This window comes from Cricetulus griseus, chromosome 2, assembly GCF_003668045.3.
Source record: "Cricetulus griseus strain 17A/GY chromosome 2, alternate assembly CriGri-PICRH-1.0, whole genome shotgun sequence".
Taxonomy (NCBI): Eukaryota; Metazoa; Chordata; class Mammalia; order Rodentia; family Cricetidae; genus Cricetulus; species Cricetulus griseus.
Window position 1 is genome coordinate 374177890 of NC_048595.1, and position 18776 is coordinate 374196665.

At 48.3% G+C, this 18776-nt stretch overlaps 3 protein-coding genes across 4 annotated transcripts in view; 2 read left to right on the forward strand and 1 right to left on the reverse strand.

Moving 5' to 3' along the window:
* Positions 1-4438: 4438 nt before the first annotated feature.
* On the forward strand, positions 4439-5967 carry Commd5 (COMM domain containing 5). The gene is made up of 2 exons (XM_027404286.2): positions 4439-4594; positions 4953-5967. The coding sequence occupies exon 2, from the start codon at positions 5006-5008 to the stop codon at positions 5678-5680; it is 675 nt and encodes a 224-aa protein (XP_027260087.1). The 5' UTR covers positions 4439-4594; positions 4953-5005; the 3' UTR covers positions 5681-5967.
* Positions 5968-9229: 3262 nt separating this feature from the next.
* On the forward strand, positions 9230-11532 carry Rpl8 (ribosomal protein L8). The gene is made up of 6 exons (XM_027404284.2): positions 9230-9361; positions 9549-9696; positions 9778-9919; positions 10013-10231; positions 11087-11202; positions 11337-11532. The coding sequence occupies exons 2-6, from the start codon at positions 9559-9561 to the stop codon at positions 11493-11495; spliced, it is 774 nt and encodes a 257-aa protein (XP_027260085.1). The 5' UTR covers positions 9230-9361; positions 9549-9558; the 3' UTR covers positions 11496-11532.
* A 1787-nt stretch (positions 11533-13319) lies between these two features.
* Positions 13320-18776, reverse strand: part of LOC100754299 (zinc finger protein 250) — a 28382-nt gene continuing 22925 nt past the window's right edge. For both annotated transcript variants that reach the window (XM_027404245.2, XM_027404246.2), the window contains exon 5: positions 13320-14897. In XM_027404245.2, the coding sequence (XP_027260046.1) occupies positions 13573-14897 (1325 nt within the window). In that variant the 3' untranslated portion in view covers positions 13320-13572. The remainder of the gene's footprint in view (positions 14898-18776) is intronic.

Sequence of the window (18776 nt, forward strand, 5' to 3'; positions counted from 1 at the left end):
GATGGGGCGCGCCTAACAATAAAATATAAGAAAAAAGGACCTCCCGGGATGTCTAGTGACAAGGGAGTAAATAATTTGTTAAGAAAAACAACAATAAATAAGAAAAAAGGACCTCCTGGAATGTCTACTGACAAGGGAGTGAAAGAAACAGCTCAGCTGGATGAGGGAGAGACAGAGAAGGAGGGAGAGAGAATAGGGAATGGCCGGTCACACCCCGGTAAATTTAAGAGAAATAAAGACTCGAAACCTAGCCTCTGCCCTGCAACGAAACTGGAAGCCTTGGAGCTGAGCAGCTCAGACTCTGAGATTTTAGACTCTAGCAAGGAAGCAGAGCTAGAGAAAGAAGCAGCACGATACCACCCCGATAGATATCGGCTGCCAAAAATGCCAGCGGGTGTGCTTCCATCAGCACCCCCACTATTTGGTACCGACTCCTTTTTACCATCAGAGGAGCGGAGAAAATTACAGATGGCTTTCCCAGTCTTTGATAGGGGAAAAGGCCATGCCTGCTATTCAACACTTCTTAAAGGCCTGGAATGCCTGGGGCTTTAAAGCCTCATAAACATTGACGCTCGGGCCAAGCGTCTCACCTCAAAACCTAAAAGGCCAAAAGGAAATGGTAAAATGGAAAGATATCTTAACTGATCTTTGGAGAGGCCCGGATCCTATTCTCATAAGATCCAGGGGAGCGATATGTGTTTTTCCACAGGATGAAGAAAATCCTCTGTGGATCCCAGAAAGACTCACCCGAAGAGCCCCTTCAGACCTTCAAAAGTCGAAACTCCACCCGCTCCTCGGGAATTGAGAGCCGCTATTGTTATCCAGATTAACTCCTGCCCTTGGCGGAGAGATTGTCACTGCTTAAGGGGTGGGGGTGATTGTTTGATGCAGCCGTTTGCGGATTGCTGTTATTTTTGGCTGGTCTGTGAGAAAAGGGGTGGGGGTGAAATTGTTTGATGCAGCCGCTTGCGGATTGCTGTTACTTTTGACTGGCATGTAAGCTCCAGGGCTCAAACCAAGAGACCGCCCAAGCGCTTATATTTTGGCTAACTATGCTTTAGCAATAGGCCGCCGGCCAGACAGCTCTTGCACACCCGGAGCCTAGGCTCATTGTACAGGGTAGAGTGTCTGGTCTGGGCAGCCCAAAGAGGGATGCTGAGCAAAGGCATCGCACAGAGTTGCCTATTATGCAGGCTTCTCTGGGAGGTACGTTGACCTGCATAAGGGTTACCTGCCCCGAGACTTCCCTTTCCCAGAAAAACGGCAGAGGACAGGTCGAGAGTACTTCGGGTCAAGCTAACAGCCTGATGGTGACTCCCGTACACAGTCTTAATGTTTGATTTTGGGAAGGTACAACCTCTACCTCTATCCCTCAACATATGGGTGACCTATTTGCTTGTAATAATATAAAGCCTTTTCATTAATTAATAAAAAAATGGGGATATGTAGGAAGCCGGTTCCTACATTATCCATTACAATAATAGGTGCCTGAAGACACCAAGTTGTAAATTACTTCACAGGCGCTGGGTAATCTCCATTCCTTTGATCTCTGCCTATCCCGTGGCTCATTTTTGCCTGAGGAGCTGAAGCCATTCATAGGGTAACACGTCCCAGGCAGCTGGTCAGCCTATATAAGGGATGGTTTTCTTGGTTTAGTGTCTCCGCTCTGGGAAGCTTATGCTCTCCCCTCACAAGATGCATTAAAGCTTGTCTGCAGAAGGATCCGAGTGTCCCGTGTATGATTTCTTGCTGGCGAGAAATACAGAGCGCGCGGGACATGTTCTTCCATTTTTCTCTCTCCCCCTCTCGCTCTCTCACCCTGTAATAAAACTACAGGGTATTTAATGTACCCTCCACAGTTCATGTTCCATCTCCATCTCCAGACTTCTACTTTAAGCAAAATAACAACAACACTTACCTGTAATTCCATCTCCAGGGGATCTGACACTCTCACACATACATACATGCAGGCAAAATACCAATGCATATAAAAATAAAATGGAAATACCATAACTACTTGACAAGGGCTTGACGTCATTTTGGGGTTCAGGATATTCTGTATGAACCAGATCCCATCCTAAAATTTAGAGCTAACTATATGAAAATGCACTACCATAGGGTAGATATAAAAATACTGGTTGTGGTGGCACAGGCTGGTAGGATTTACTGAAGGAGGCAGAGGCAGGAGGATCACAAGTTTGAGGCTAGCCTGGGCTACCAAGCGAGGCTCCAAGGCTATACAGAGAAACTCTGTCTCAAAAACTAAAAAAAATTAATGTGCAGACATGTATGTTAACATCCCTGGTAGAGGATAAGGAAGCAATGAGTATCCTTTCCCTCACAAACAGCAGACCTACCCCATTCTCCACTTTCCAGGGAAGTGCAGAGAACTGGTCAGACTGGACCAAGAGAAGGAACCGCAAGCCAGAGCTGTGCTATCCCTGTGTGTGTCCTTCAGTTCTGCTCCTGAATGTCTGCCTGACAGACCTTTTGAGACCACTGGCAGGAGGGGAATGGCTCAGGCTGTGGACCACTGCCTCATGGCCCAAGACAGGGTAACAGAAGACGTGACAGTGGGGGTACAGGGAATGAGATGGGAAAGTGGAGAATGGGCCAAAAACTTGTAAGCCCAGACAGGACTTTGCATTTTATTCCAGAATATGGGACACCACTAGGGGTATCTTACAGGGACTGTTTAGGTTTTCTTCAGTTTTTCTCCCCAGAGCTTTTGTTGTTGTTGTTGTTTGTCTTTGGCTTTGGAGGCTGTCCTGGAACTAGCTCTTGTAGACCAGGCTGGTCTCGAACTCACAGAGATCCGACTGCCTCTGCCTCCCGAGTGCTGGGATTAAAGGCGTGTGCCACCACCGCCGGCTACAGGCCTCTCTTCTCAGAGCTTTAAGTTGGAATGGAATTCTGGACCTGCCTTACACCTGCCATGGAGCCACACCCTTACTCTGGGGTCGTGTTTTGTAAAGCACCCTGGCTGCTCAAGTTGGGTTTGGAGGCGGGCTAAGGATAAAGAACAGAAGATGAGGCAAGCACCCTGTGGTGGCATACACCTTTAATTCCAGCACTTGGGAGGCAGACAGTCGGAGATTGTTAGGCAAACCTCTCCCACAGAACTATTCCCTTCACCCATATATATTTAAATTTAAAAGAAGCCTCTAGACAGCTCTCCCAAGTACTTATTCTGCTTTAGTTCCATAGACAAGCACGGGTGCTGCAATTACTGCACAGCACACACATGCCAGCATTTGATGTGATCAACCTGCTTATTTGAAGGGTGGGAAATAGATCCTTATTGTGATTCTAATTTTTAGAGTGGTGACCACGTTCTTTTATTTGTTTATTGAACATAAGTGTATATATATACATATATACACATCTATTTTATGTACACACACACACACACACACACACACACACACACACATATATATATATATATATATATATATATATATATATATATATATAACTATTTATTAATTTACTTAAAGACAGGGTCTCTGTGTAGCCCTGACTGACTGGCCTGGAACTCGGAGATCTGCCTGCCTTTGCCTTCCAAGTGCTGGGATTATAGACATGCGCCACAACACCCAACTTCCTCCAATCTTTTTTCGATAAAGCAATTCACTAGAGTTATTCAGGTTGGTCTTGAACTCACTCTGGAGCCCAGACAGTCCTGCCTTTGATGTATGATCATCTTGCCCTGCCTCTTGGGATCACTGCCTTGTATCATCAGGTTTGGGTCATTAGCCATTTATATCATCCCTGATGAGACATCTATCCAATGTTTTGCTCATTTAATTAGCCCCCACCCCCAATTAAAGGTCTATGGAGCTATACTGTCCACAACATACACAGGTTTACTACCTCCCTCACCCGCACCCCTGTCCTCCTTGGGAAACTTTTTTATTTGTTTTTAACACCGGGTCTCGCTTTGTAGCCTTGGCTGGCCGGGAACTCCGTATCTAGACCACACTGACGTAGAGCTCACACAGATCTGTCTGCGTGTATTCCCCCACCCCCGTGTTGTTTTTGTTGCTGTTTTGGTTTTTTAAGACAGGGTTCCTCCATGCGACAGTCCTGGCTGTACTGGAACTCACTTTGTAGACCAGGCCGACCTTGAACTCATAGAAAGCCACCTGCCTCTGCCTACCAAATGTTGAGATTAAAGGCGTGCGCCACCAGGTCCCGCCTGAGCGCTGGTTTTAAAGACGTGCGTCTCTGCCTGGGTCATTAACTATTTTAAAATTTGCAATTCGGTAGCACCAGCTACAACAATTCTACAACAATTCTAGCGTGTGCCCCTAACACTAGACTGCTTGCGCGCAGGACAGCGGCAACTTTGAGTCCGATCCCGGAAGCTAAATAAACTAGTGACTTCTGCTTCCTCTTCCGTAAAAACCAAGCGTCAGAGTCAGGGGACAACGCTGCCCTCCGGCGCATGCGGGCGGCTCCGAGAACCATCGAGGGCCTCTATCGTGCTATCCTAGAGTGTCCCGGAAGTGTCTCTGGGCCCTTCCTGAGGCCCGGCCAACTTCCTGCTTCTGCCAGCCGCCGCAAGCTACTATCGGACCGCTTCTTCCAGGTGCCGAGGGCTTAAAGGATTGGTTTATATTTGCAATGTGAGATTAGGTCTTCCAGAGCTGTTGTTTTAGCATTCGGGGTTGAGTCGGGGATTGGTCTCAGCTGCGTTGCCCACATTCACTAATAGTGCTTACGTAGGACTTAGGCGTCCCTGTCAACCGCTCCTCTCTGGGAGGCCTCCCTTCTAGACTCAGGTGGGCTCCTTTGCCATGCGGTCTCAGCGCCACCGCCCAAGCACGCGTCCCAGTTGGTAGTTCATGTGGACAGTGATAGGCGGATGGGGCCGCACATAGACCGTCATCTTTTGGTACATGGAGCTCCTGGCCAGGGAGTCACTTGTCTCTCCTTCCTGTCTCCAGGCAGCTGTGGTTAGGACCTTCTCTTCGGACTGAGCAGGAAAGGGGAAGCAAGAATGTCTGCTTTGGGGGCTGCAGCCCCGTACCTGCACCATCCAGCCGACAGTCACAGTGGCCGGGTCAGTTTTCTGGGGGCCCAGCCCTCTCCACAAGTGGCGGCAGTGGCTCAGCTCATGAGGGACTTGGACAGGAGCACCTTCAGAAAGTTGCTGAAGCTTGTTGTGGGGGCCCTGCATGGAAAAGACTGCAGGGAAGCCGTGCAGCACCTCGGTGCCAGTGCCAACCTGTCAGAGGAGCGTCTGGCCGTCCTGTTGGCAGGCACACACACACTGCTCCAGCAAGCTCTCCGGCGGCCCCCTGCCAGTCTGAAGCCAGAAGCCTTCCAGGATGAGCTCCAGGAACTTGGCATCCCTCAAGATCTGATTGGAGATTTAGCCAGTTTGGTATTTGGGAGTCAGCGCCCTGTTCTCGACTCAGTGGCCCAACAACAGGCGTCCTGGCTGCCCCACATGTCTTACTTCCGGTGGCGGGTAGATGTGGCCATCTCCACAAGTACTCAGTCCCGCTCCCTGCAACCGAGTGTTCTCATGCAGCTGAAGCTCACCGATGGGTCTGCACACCGCTTCGAGGTTCCCATCGCCAAATTCCAGGAGCTGCGGTACAGTGTAGCCTTGGTCCTTAAGGAGATGGCTGAACTGGAGAAAAAGTGCGAGCGCAAACTGCAGGACTGAACCTTGGTATTGTGGGTGCTGAAACTGGTACCATAGCTCCCACTAGTCATGAGGCCAACTCAATTGAGGGCCTGCATGTAAGGATGTGTTTTGTTTAAGGGACAAGACAGCTGTGACTTTCTGGTTTGTTTTGCTTTTCTGAGTGAACTATGGGCATAGTGGCATTTATAATCTCAACACTTGGAAGGCTCAGGCTGCAGAATGGTAAATTTAAGGTCAGCCTGGGTTACATATCGAGATTCAGTTTTAAACTAAAGTAAAGCAACTATTAAAAACATGTTCTTCTATTTGGGTGTTAAACTATTTATTTATTTATTTATTTATTTATTGGTTTTTTGAGACAGGGTTTTTCTGTGGCTTTGGAGGCTGTCCTGGAACCAGCTCTTATAGACCAGGCTGGTCTCGAACTCACAGAGATCCGCCTGCCTCTGCGCCTGAGCCTGGGGTTTTTCACAGAAGTGTGGGTCTCAAGTAGCTGATCCACTTCCCACTTTGGAGGGGGTACTTCTTGGGAGACAGTGTGGCTTAATGCCTACAGGTCCCATATGAGCCATATGAATGCCTTGAGTATAGAACATGTAGGGCCCTGCAGAACTACTAAGCAAGACCATAGGCCAGAGCCAAGGTGAGCCAGCCAGCAAGCAGAGCCTTCACTGGCTCCCCACATAGATATGATCAGCCAGTCATGGGACCCCAGTGGTCTAGGGAGTGAAGGGTTGGATCTTTAAGCCCTTGGGAAACAATGGGAAAATGCTTAGAAATCCTTATCATTTTTTTCCTTTAATTTGAATTTTTATTTTATTTTTTATTTATTTTATTTATTTATTTTTTATTGGTTCAAATTAGGAACAAGCTTGTTTCACATGTCAATCCCTTCTCCCTCTCCCCTCACCCCCATCCCTCCTCCCTCACCCCCGACCTACCCCCCACCCCATCCACCCTCCACTCCCCAGGCAGGGTAGGGCCCTCAACAGGGGCTCTGCAAAGTCCACCAAATCCTTATCATTTTTAAGAAATTATTTTCATGTTATGTGTATGGTCTTCTTGGTTTTTTTGTGGGGGGGGGGTTGGGGGAGGAGGAAGGGAGGTGGGTAGGTGGTCAGTCAAAGGCAGGGTTTCTCTGTGGCTTTGGAGGCTGTCCTGGAACTAGCTCTTGTCCACCAGGCTAGTCTCGAACTCACAGAGATCCGCCTGCATCTGCCTCCCGAGTGCTGGGATTAAAGGCGTGCACCCACACTGCCCTGGGTGTTAAACTTTATACTTGTCCCTTCCCCTGCTGTTGGTGCATGCTATGGATAACGCCATGTGGAGATCTAGGGGGCCAGATAAGGACCTGTTGCAATCAGCCTGACCGGAGCGCTCTGCTTCTTTGGTTTTGCATGTCCTATGCTTTGGTGTGCACATGTTTATTTATTTATTTGTTTTTTTTTTTTTTTGCCTCAAACTCCTGCCTTCCTGAAGCTGACATCCTAGTGGGGAGGTAAAGGGGGAGACATTACAAATGCTAAATATGTATTTATAATGTTTAGTATATATAATATTAAATGCATATTTTAAACATTAAAACATAAGTATAAGGCTGGAAGATTGGCTCAGAGGTTAAGAGCACTTCTTGCTCTTTCAGGGGACTCAGGTTCAATTCCCAGCACCCACAGGGTGGCTCACAACCTTCTGTAATTCCAATTGCAGGGGGATCCAACACTTGGTCATCAGGCATATATGTGAGACACACACATACCTTCAGGCAAAACATTCCTACTCATAAAATAATAAATAAACCTAAGACAAGAAAACCCATGAATACAGCTTGTGACAATGATTAGAACCCGTCAGGTGATGACGATTACATTTGGGCCATTGTGACAAAGTTGGTCACAGGATGGTCTTGAACATGTAGGTGTCTGTGCAAACATAGGAGGTAAGTGATTAATGTGTATTAATGTGTACTCTGCAGAGGCATCAACCGGTACGACGGCTGCCAGTGAAGTAAAGCTACTCAGTGCATTTAGTGTATTACAGCTTTTGAATGTGTCCACCATACTAGCCTACCACTTTTACCCTCATGTCTCCACGGGAAGTTTGGAAGCACTAGGCATATCAAGAGTTTGTGCCAGGCAGTGGTAGAGGCAGAGACAGGCAGATTTCTCTGCGTTCGAGGCCAACCTGGGCTACAGAGTGAGTTCCAGGACAGCCAAGGCTATACAGAGAAACCCCGTCTCTGGAAATAGAAGATATTACAGAATTAACTTTCTAGCTCTTTAGATGAATCTTTTATTAGCAAACAAGAGTAAGCTGGGTGTTGGTGGCACACGCCTTTAATCCCAGCACTTGGGAGGTAGAGCCAGTCAGATCTCTGTGAGTTCGAGGCCAACCTGGGCTACAGAACGAGTTCCAGGACAGCCCCCAAAACAATACAGAGAAACGCTGTCTCGAAAAACAAAACAAAACAAACAGAAAAAAGAGTGAATCCACGCCACCAGGAGTGATACTAAAAGCAAGTACACAAGTGGTTTCTAAAATTACTATGAAAAGCAGGGATTAGCTGACTATGGCTGAAACCAGGGGTCATGTTCAGCACAGGCAGAGATGAGACCTATCCCTGAGTGCCTCAGTGCTTGCCATCTTCACCCAAATTAGCCACCACCATAAGGTCTATGAAGCCCCTGCAGGTGAATATAGGGTGTCCCTCCCCCTTCTCAGTATACCAGGCCACCCGGATGCCCCTTCCTTCTCACCATGCCATTTTTAGCCCCTGCTCTGCGGGTGGGGGGGGGTGTCTCCCAGTTCTGATTAGGAGCCTCTATTACCACTGGGACCCTACCTCCCTCTCTGTCTCTACCTTCACGGCATTGCCTGCTGACAGGGTTCACTCAAATAACGACTCTCTCTTTGAAGGCTCTATGCCACCAAAGATATCTAGGAGTCACTTTCTTGCCAAGCAGCCCTAGACTGTGTGTGTGTGTGTGGGGGGGGGGGTTGCGCGCGCGTGCCAGGGAACTCTGCCTGCCTCCTAGGACTGTGTGTGTGTGTGTGTGTGTGTGTGTGTGTGTGTGTGTGTGTGTGTGTGTGTGTGTGTGTGTCTGCCTGCCTCCTTGGACTGTGTGTGTGTGTGTGTGTGTTGAACTCTGCCTGCCTCTGCCTCCGGATCCGGATTGCTGGTATTAATGGCATGCACCACCGCTCGGCTTCCAAATCCCAATCTTCTGCTTGTGCAAAGCTCTGGGTTTCCCATGTCTGCTCGGCTTCCAAATCCCAATCTTCTGCTTGTGCAAAGCTCTGGGTTTCCCATGTCTGCACATCCAATCTCCTTCATCTACCTCGGAGCCATCTTGAGCACTTCATCTTATATGGAAGCGATTGTCTGAGCCAAGCTCGGGATCTCGTATTCTGAGGCTCAATTCTGTGTTGCCCTGCACAAATCCTGGCAACCATGGAGCCACCACCGCCGCACGCCTGCACTCCATAAGAGTCCTGAGTTAGTTTCCTCAGAGTCCCTCTCCCTAGGGAGCCTAGGGTAGGCTTAAGTTTCAGTGCCACTGGAAGGAAGAAAAGTGGCACCCGGGTGTGACTACAAGTCCCAACAGGCATCGCGCCGCGGAAGGGGCGGTGTTGTTGCCCCGCCCCGGAAGATAAGGCTGATTGCCGCCGTGTATTTCCTCTTTCGGCCGTGCTTGCCGGCAGGTAGGTTGTTCTTGGGTTGCTGCGAGTTTGAAATTATCCACCGCCATCCGCCACAGTGAGCAACTCGGTGGTCCGCCGTGCGCCGTGGTCCACTCATCCATGACGGGAGGGAGGGATGGCGGTGTTGTCGGTCTTGGGAGCTGGCAGGGACCTGTTTTTTTGGGCGCTGAGTGTGAGCCCTTTCCAGACTCGCCGCCATGGGCCGTGTGATCCGAGGGCAGAGGAAAGGCGCCGGATCTGTGTTCCGCGCTCACGTGAAACACCGTAAGGGCGCCGCGCGCCTGCGTGCTGTGGACTTCGCTGAGCGGCACGGCTACATTAAGGGTATCGTAAAGGTACGAGGACATCGGCTGGGGCAAGCGGGCTGGGGACAGGGCGCCTCGAGCAGGCCTTCTGATCATACCCCCGACCCATAGGATATCATTCATGACCCCGGCCGCGGCGCCCCCCTCGCGAAAGTGGTCTTTCGGGATCCCTACCGATTTAAGAAGCGCACGGAGCTGTTCATCGCCGCAGAGGGAATCCACACAGGGCAGTTTGTGTACTGCGGCAAGAAGGGTGAGCTTCAAGGCGGGGAAGGAAGGAAGGGCTGTGCTTTGTAGTGGGAGCGGTTCTCATTGCTGTCGTTCGCTTTGACAATTCTCTTGACAGCCCAGCTAAATATCGGCAATGTTTTGCCCGTGGGCACCATGCCTGAGGGTACTATCGTGTGCTGTCTGGAGGAGAAGCCTGGAGACAGGGGCAAGCTGGCCCGAGCATCCGGGAACTATGCCACAGTCATCTCCCACAACCCGGAGACCAAGAAGACTCGAGTGAAGCTGCCTTCGGGGTCCAAGAAGGTTATTTCCTCCGCCAACAGAGCTGTTGTTGGTGAGTACCAGAGAGTAGTGGAACCCTGAAGACTAGTTGCTCAGCATGTGAAGTGTCAGCTGCTAAGCTGGGGCCTTAGATCCAGATTCCTTATTTCCTTGTTCTTGGGGGCACCCTCTTTGAACACAGAATAAAACCTTGAATTGTAGAATGGTACAGTATCTACTTTCTGCGTTTGTTACAGCATGGCCTGTAGACATAGCTCAGCGGTTAAAGACACTGGTTGCTCTTCGAGAGCACTCGGGTTCCTTTCACAGGTCACCACTGTAATTCCAGTCCCAGGGGATCTGTTACTCGTTTCTGGGCTTTGCCTACATGTGTACAGACATAACATGTAGGTCTGTATATGCATCCGTATGCATAAAATAAAGGTTAACAAAAGATTAAGCCACTTGGGATTTTTGTACCTTGTGACTTAACCTAGCAATCCTGTACTTGTGTCTAGCTAAGGACGTCCAAGTCAGTGAAATGGGACATGAGTCAGATCTCTTGTTGTGTGACTTGGGAACTTTCAACGTCTGCTAAGCTCATGGCTGCTGCACAGGGTAGATTGAGGATATATGTTCCCAGAGGATGCCTTGCTGCATGCAATGGATTCTCCCATTTGTATGAGAGGTGTCTTCCGACGTTGAAGGATCTGTCCTGATCTCAGACACTGAATGTCTGAGTGCACCCCTGGGAATTGGGCAGAGCCAACATTGTGCTTAATCTAGGAATGGTCTTCGCTTGCCTGTCAATGGAAATGATTGCAGGGTGTGATGGGCTTCCTCAGTGCTCAGGCTCTTGGGTGGTACATTTCATTGAGGCTGGAGGGCTTTGCCATGCATATCTCAGAGGTGTTATATATTTTTGCAGGTGTTGTGGCCGGTGGGGGTAGAATTGACAAACCTATCTTAAAGGCTGGTCGTGCCTACCACAAGTACAAGGCAAAGAGGAACTGCTGGCCACGTGTACGGGGTGTGGCCATGAATGTAAGTAACTAAGTAACACGTATAGTAATCCTGTGCTGGGAGCTGCATTGGGTGGATTCTAGCCAGTAGATTCTGCTGCTGTCTTCCCCAGGTAGGTGAGGTTAACTCACTCTAACCTTATTCTCTCTCTACAGCCCGTAGAGCATCCCTTTGGAGGTGGTAACCACCAGCACATTGGCAAACCATCCACTATCCGAAGAGATGCCCCTGCTGGTCGCAAAGTGGGTCTCATTGCTGCCCGCCGGACTGGGCGACTACGTGGAACCAAAACTGTACAGGAGAAGGAGAATTAGATCTCAGGAGCTAATAAAGTATGTGCTTTGGCTAATAGGCTATGTGTGAGCCTCTTTTTTTGGGGGGTGGTGGTCCATGCCATGGATCCCCTTGGTACAGGAAGTGAAAGATGCAGAAACTTAAAACACCCCAAGTGTTAGGGTCAGAAGCTTGCCCTCTAGAGGGGACTTGAACATGACATGCTGGGCCGGGAATTTGGGTAGGTGGATGTCAATACTAGGTGCTCTCCGTGTCCGCCATGTGGGTTCTGGGGATTGCACTCAGGTTGTCAGGCTTGGTGGCAAGCACCTTTACCTACTGAGCCATCCCATGAGTTGAATTTTCACTAGAGGGTCAGAAAGTCCTACCTGGCACTAGTTTTTTTTTCTTGACACAAAGAAGAGGGATGCAACTGAAAGAATGCCTGTATATGGTTGGCCTATAGGCAAGTCTGTTAGGCAGTGCCACCCCTAGGTGGATGGTGTGGGCTGTAAAAGAACAAAGTGAGCAAGTCATTAAGCATCTCCTTTAGTGGCATGGCTTGAAGTCATGTTTCTGTTCTGACTGCCTCACATGCTGGTGGGAGGAAGATCAATGTCATTGAGGAGAAATCTAGGCAGTATTTCCTCAGGATTAGCATTCAGAAGCTGTCATCTAGAGGCAGGCAACTAAAAGTAAGATTTTTCAAGGTGGTGTGTATGTTTTGAAGGTGTGTGTGGGTTCAAGCTGAGGCTTGGCACTATGAGAGACCCAGTGAAGGTGCCACCTCAGTTGTAGTTGAAGGCATCCTGGAGAAACAGGTTTGGCACCATATGGCAGGGTTAGAGTTCCTGAAGAGCACCTAGTATTTTGGAGATACTGGTGCAGTGGGACCAATGGGTGAGTGGATCCTACCTGAACTTGTATAAGAAAACAGCCAGGAGGCACAAGCTAGAAAGCAATGCTGTTATTCCATAGCCTGTGATAGAAATTCTATGAGACTTCCTATGTGGAAGTGAAATAAACCATTTCTTCTAAATTGCTTTTGTTATGGTGTTTTGTCAAGACAACAGAAACCATAAAACAGATCCCAAACAGGTTTTTTTTCTTAAGTTTACATAAATTCTCAGTAATGCATCTATTTTTCCTTTTCCAGACTCTTGGAATTGCCATTTCAGAATATTTTAAAATCAATTTTATTTGTGTGCATATCACACACTCGTGCTTGAAACTTACATGGAAGCCAGAGGACAACTTGTGGGAGTTGGTTCTCCACCTACAGTGTGGGTTCTAGAAAGTAAACTCAGGTTATCATCTCTCTGGCCCAAGAAATTTAATTTTTAGGGGGTTTTTCGAGACAGGGTTTCTCTGTGGCTTTGGAGGCTGTCCTGGCACTGGCTCTTGAAGACCAGGCTGGTCTCAAACTCAGAGATCCGCCTGCCTCTGCCTCCTGAGTACTGAGTTTGAGACAACCCTGGTCTACCAAGCAAGTTCCAGGACAGGCTCCAAAAACAACTTCCTGTCTCGAAAAACAACAACCAAAAAAACAAAAATAACCTATGCAGTACTGGCATTATGGAGGCAGAGACAGATCTCTGAGTTGTTCTACAGAGGGAAGGAGTTCCAGGACAGCCAGGGCTACTCCCTCCCTCTGTCAGTGGTTCCCCTCCACCACCACCCCCTTTTTCTTTTTTTTGAGATGGTTTCTTCTGTAACAGCCCTGACTGTCCTGGAACTCACTCTGTAGACCAGAGACCAGGCTGGCCTCAAACTCAGATCTGCCTGCCTCTGCTGGGTTTAAAGGCGTGCACCACCACCACCTGCTTTGTTTCAACTTTAAAGTTGCTTCAATAAACTAATTCACGTCAAAGGCAGAATTATGGCTTTTTTTGTTTTGTTTTTTTTTAACCAATATCCACAATTGTAGGATATTCTCCAATGTAATTTCAATATGTTGAGGAAAATAAAAGTAACATTTGTAGAGGAATGTTTTCGCTAGGAAGGAAAGGGAATTGTGATGAGTCACCAGGGAAAGGTCCTCAGATGTAACTGAACTTCCAGGAGGAAGGCTGGTCACGTATTGCCTATGTTCTAAGTTGGGCTTCTGACAGCCATGGATCACAGCTTCCTGTGTACTTTCTGATGCTGGATCAGGTGCCCGTGCTGATTGAAGGCTCGTCCACACTCCCCACACTCGTAGGGTTTCTCTCCTGTGTGGATCCTCTGGTGCTGGATGAGCACTGAGTACTGGCTGAAGGCCTTGCCACAGCTGTTGCACTCATAGGGTTTCTCTCCCGTGTGGGTCCTCAGGTGCACGATGAGAGTTGCTTTCAGGCTGAAGGCTTTGCCACACTCTGTGCACTGAAAGGGCTTCTCGCCTGTGTGGATTCTCTCGTGCTGGATCAGAGACCTGCGTGCACTAAAAGCATGTCCACATTCACCGCACACATAGGGTTTCTCTCCGGTGTGGACTCTCTGGTGCTGGATGAGGTGCGAGTGCTGGACAAAGGCCTTGCCGCACTCATAGCATGCGTAGGGCTTCTCCTCAGTGTGAATCCTCTCGTGGTTCATCAGGGTGGAGCGGTGGCTAAAGGTCTTGCCGCATTCACTGCACTCGTACGGCTTTTCCCCGGTGTGCACATTGTGATGCTGGATGAGCACAGAGCGGTCACTGAAGGCCTTGCCACACTCACTGCATGTGTAGGGTTTCTCCCCAGTGTGGACCCGCTGGTGCTGCAGCAATGTCCTCTTCACACTGAACGTCTTCCCACACTCACTGCACCCATGAGGCTTCTCTCCAGTGTGCACTCTCTGGTGGCTCCGCAGGACAGTGCTATGGTTGAAGGCTTTCCCACACAAGGGACACACATATGGCCTCTCCCCTGTGTGGATCCGCTGGTGCTGGATGAGGTGTGAGAGCTGAGTGAATGCCTTCCCACATTCTAGACATTCGTGAGGCTTCTCTCCTGTGTGTATTTTGTGGTGCTGGGCAAGGTCTGAGCTCACTCGAAAGGCTTTCCCACATTCATTACACTCATAGGGCTTTTCACCTGTGTGGATCCGCCTGTGCTTACTAAGGACAGAACTCTGGCTGAAGGCCTTCCCACACACATGGCATACATAGGGCTTCTCACCAGTGTGTATTCGCTGATGCTGAAGGAGGTGAGAGCTCCTACCGAAGCACTTCCCACACTCCATGCACATGTATGGTCTCTCTCCGCTAGGAGCCACCTGGTGTCGAGCAATTGGTACACTAGGATTTGATACCTGCACAGTATGGGAGCCAACAGGGCTTGGACTTGGGTTGAAGTTCTGCTCCGTTTTGTAATGTTCTTCATTGGCCTTCTTCAACGGTGTTTCCCCCAGAATCACTGTTTTTTCATCTGAGATCAATGGCTGTAAGTTCAAGTTTGTGTTTTGGTTTTCTTCCTTGGTTTTCCATTCTGAAACAACAAACACAAAATGAAAAGGTTAACACTAGTGGGGGTAGTGGGTGGTACACGCCTATAATCACAGCACTTGAGCGGTTAAGGCAAGAGGACTGAATTCAGTACCAGTCTAGGCTACTACCTACAAGGGCTGCTTTAAAAAACAATAACCCAAACCAGAATAAAAACAACAAAAGGTTAACACTACACAAAATTGTAGGATGCAATCCTAAAGCCAACTTTGCTATGTAGTCTCTGATGTGAGATCGAAAGGGAACATCTCTCAACAAAACTAAACTATTAATGGGGATGAAAGGGGAAGGTTTCAACTTGTCTGCCCTGTGCAGAATGCACGTAATAGTGGGAGCACGTCCTAGTGTTCTCCCTGGAGTCAGATGGCTGAGCTTCCTGGGCCATGGGAGTGGTGGTGGTGAGTGCAGGACCATTAGGTCTGTGTGAGTTAGGCAGCAGCAAATGACCAATGAAGCCTGACACCACATGAGCAGGTCAGAGGCCATCCTGGGGCCAAGGGATTCATTCATGGTGTGATGCTGATGGTCACCTTTGTGGAAAACAATGTGGAGAATACATGGATACTGAGACAGATAATAGGAATCTAGTGTCACATTTCAGGTTGGAGACGGGCTGGTAAGAGCAGCAGTGTAGACAGGAAGGAAGGTTCAATAGAGAAGTGTTCTGGAACTAAGAGACAGGCTCCACAGGGAGACCATGCTATGTATACGAGTATTGAGAATAACCCTGTTTAATGTCTTGAGTTTAAAGATGTCACATGAAGACTTCATGTGGAGCTGGGTGGGTGAAGCACATCTTTAATCCCAATACTCAGGAGGCAGAGGCAGGCAGATTTCTGTGAGTTGGAGGCCAACCTGGTCTACAGAGCAAGTTCCACGACAGTTGAGGCTGTTACACAGAGAAACCCTGTCTCAAAAAAAAAAAAAAAAAAAAGAAAAAGAAAAAGAAAGAAAAGGAAAAAAAAAGAAAAAAAAAGACTTCATGTGGAGCTAGCTACACTGGGCCACCTGTGGAGAGGTAAAGAGAGGTCCTTCTGTCACATGTCTAGCAGGGTGGCAAGAGGCCAATCTTCATGGCAGCGGGGGTTAGTCCCTTCAGGTTTCCTCAGATGAAAAAAGGTCCATTATCCTTTCCTGCTGCAGAGAATGGAGGCCAGAGGCTTCTGTGCATCCTGTAGCCTCCCAAAGGGCACAATCTAATCCTCAGGCTCAGGATGCTAGTATACCCTCAGGCCTTAACCACTTTTCCAGGGTCTCGGCTGTGGCCTTCCCTGAATGAGTTGTCATACTTGATGGACGGCCTAGGAAAGGAAGCCCCACAGCAGAGAAAGATGTAAATTTAAAGTGTGCCCAGGGGTGGGGGTAGGGGGAATTGAACCATGTGGTTGCTGGGAATTGAATTCAGGACCTCTTGAAGAGAGCAGCCAGTGTAGGGTGACAGATGCACTGTGTGCACATGGAGGTCAGAGGACCAACTTTTTAGACTTAGTTCTCTCCTTTCAACCTTTATGTATATTCTGGGAATTGAGCTCAAGCTGCCAGGCTTGCATTGCCATCTCACTCTTGTGGAAGGACATAGAAGGGTCTCTGGCAAGTACCAGTGGGATCAACAACTTGGGGACTAAGTACAGATTTAGTGAGCTCTGACCCAGAGGCCAGGATCACAGGCAAGGACAGCATCAGCGCTTCCTCTGCCATTCCCCTCTATGTTGGTACAGCAAAAACTAGGTATTTTCACGCCTTGAGAGTGAACTGGTGTGCCATGCATCGGTCCCCGATATGAGGGAGGCTACGGCAGTCCTTCACTTCTTCTTTTAAAAATGATTTACTTGCCAGGCGTTGGTGGCACATGCCTTTAATCCCAGCACTCGGGAGGCAGAGGCAGGCAGATCTCTGTGAGTTCCAGGCCAGCCTGGTCTCCAGAGCAAGTGCCAGGATAGGCTCCAAAGCTACACAGAGAAACCCTGTCTCGAAATCCCCCCCCCCAAAAAAAGAAAAAAAAACCCTGTCTTGAAAACCAAAAAAATAAATAAATAAATAAATAAAAATACTGAACTTTAAGCCGGGCGTTGGTGGCTCACGCCTTTAATCCCAGCACTCGGGAGGCAGAGGCAAGCGGATCTCTGAGTTTGAGGCCAGCCTGGTCTCCAGAGCGAGTGCCAGGATAGGCTCCAAAGCTACACAGAGAAACCCTGTCTTGAAAAACCAAAAAAAAAAAAAAAAGAAAGAAAGAAAGAAAAAGAAAAAGAAAAGAAAAAAAAGAAAAGAAAAAAAGATTTTCTTATTTTTTAAAGATTTATTTATTTATTTATTTATTTATTTATTTATTATATATAGTGTTCGGCCTACATGTATGCTTGTAGGCCACAAGAGGGCACCAGATCTCATTATAAATGGTTGGAGCCACCATGTGGTTGCTGGGAATTGAACTCAGGACCTCTTGAAGGGAAGCCAGTGTTCTTAACCTCTTAGCTATCTCTCTAGCTCTTATTTTTATTTCATATGCATTGATGTTTTGCCTGCATGTATGGGTGTCGAAGGGCGATATATATATAAAGATTTTAGTTCACAAAGAGAAAAGTTTCCACAGGCCTTGGCCCATTACAAGGAAGTTCGCCCCAACCCAGGACACATCCTATGGTTTTGATGGGGGCGATCGCCAAAGCAACCCTCTTTGGGTCACACCTGGCTGGCCAACAGACAATCAGGGACTTTTCAGGGTACATTCTATGGTTTTTCCTTTGTAGAAAAGCAGGTCACACCTGGGTGACCACTCTAACATGAGATCATACTTTGTAATCAATCACTTTGTGTCCCTTGCCCGTATGCTGATCTGCGTTTTTTTCCTATAAAAGGAGCTTGCATCCCATGCAGGGGTGTGCAGCTTTCCCGATATTGCTGACACCCGAATGCACATTCGTTTAATAAACCCTCTTGCTTTTGCAGCTCTTGGTCTGGTTTCTGAGTCTTGGGGGCTCCTAGGGATCCTGCGGCCTTTAGGGGTCTAGGGCCTTTCAATGTATATATATATATATATATATATATATATATATATATATATATTTTTTTTTTTTTTTTTCCTTTGACAAAGTTTCTCTGTATAGCCCTGGCTGTTCTGGAACTCACTCTGTAGACCACTGGCCTTGAACTCAGAGATCTGCGTGCCCTCTGCCTCCCAGTGCTGGGATTAAAGGCATGCGCCACCACTGCCCTGCAGTAGCCAGTGCTCTTAACTGCTGAGCCATCTCTCCAGCCCCAGCCCCAGCATGTGCTCAGTGTCACCCTCTACTGTGGCCTATGCCACAGAGTAACTAGGTGCTTCTGTATCCTAGAGAATCTGTTTGTTTGTTTGTTTTCCGAGAGCATGAAACTCCAAGAGGAGTCAATCCCCAATGGCTGGCCTCCAAGAACAGCTTTGGCAGTATTTGAAAATGCCCCCCCCTCCAGTCTCCTATGGCTGCAGGCAGTGGCTTCCTGTGCAAAGTCAATCACACTTGTAGTCCTAGCTACTCAGAAGGGTTAGGCAGGAAGATCACTTGAGTTCTTTGTAAGATTTCTATGGTGTAATACTGTGTCCCCATGTTTGTGGTCCTGGAAAGTCAGTCTCCTTTGAGGCTGTCACATCACTATTCCTCAGAGGAGATCTGATTATCAGGCCAATGAGAGGAAAACTGTTAACATCTCTGCCCACACCACTCTAGAAAGAAGGGATAATTCTTAAGGGGAAAATGGCCACACTGAAACACTGAAGCCACTCAGCCAGGATAGCTGTTGGTACGTTAGCCCTTCCCACTTTGAGGGGCGCATCCAGGAAGGGCAGGTTGGCTGTGGCTTTCTTGAGACCCTGATGTTACTCGAAGTC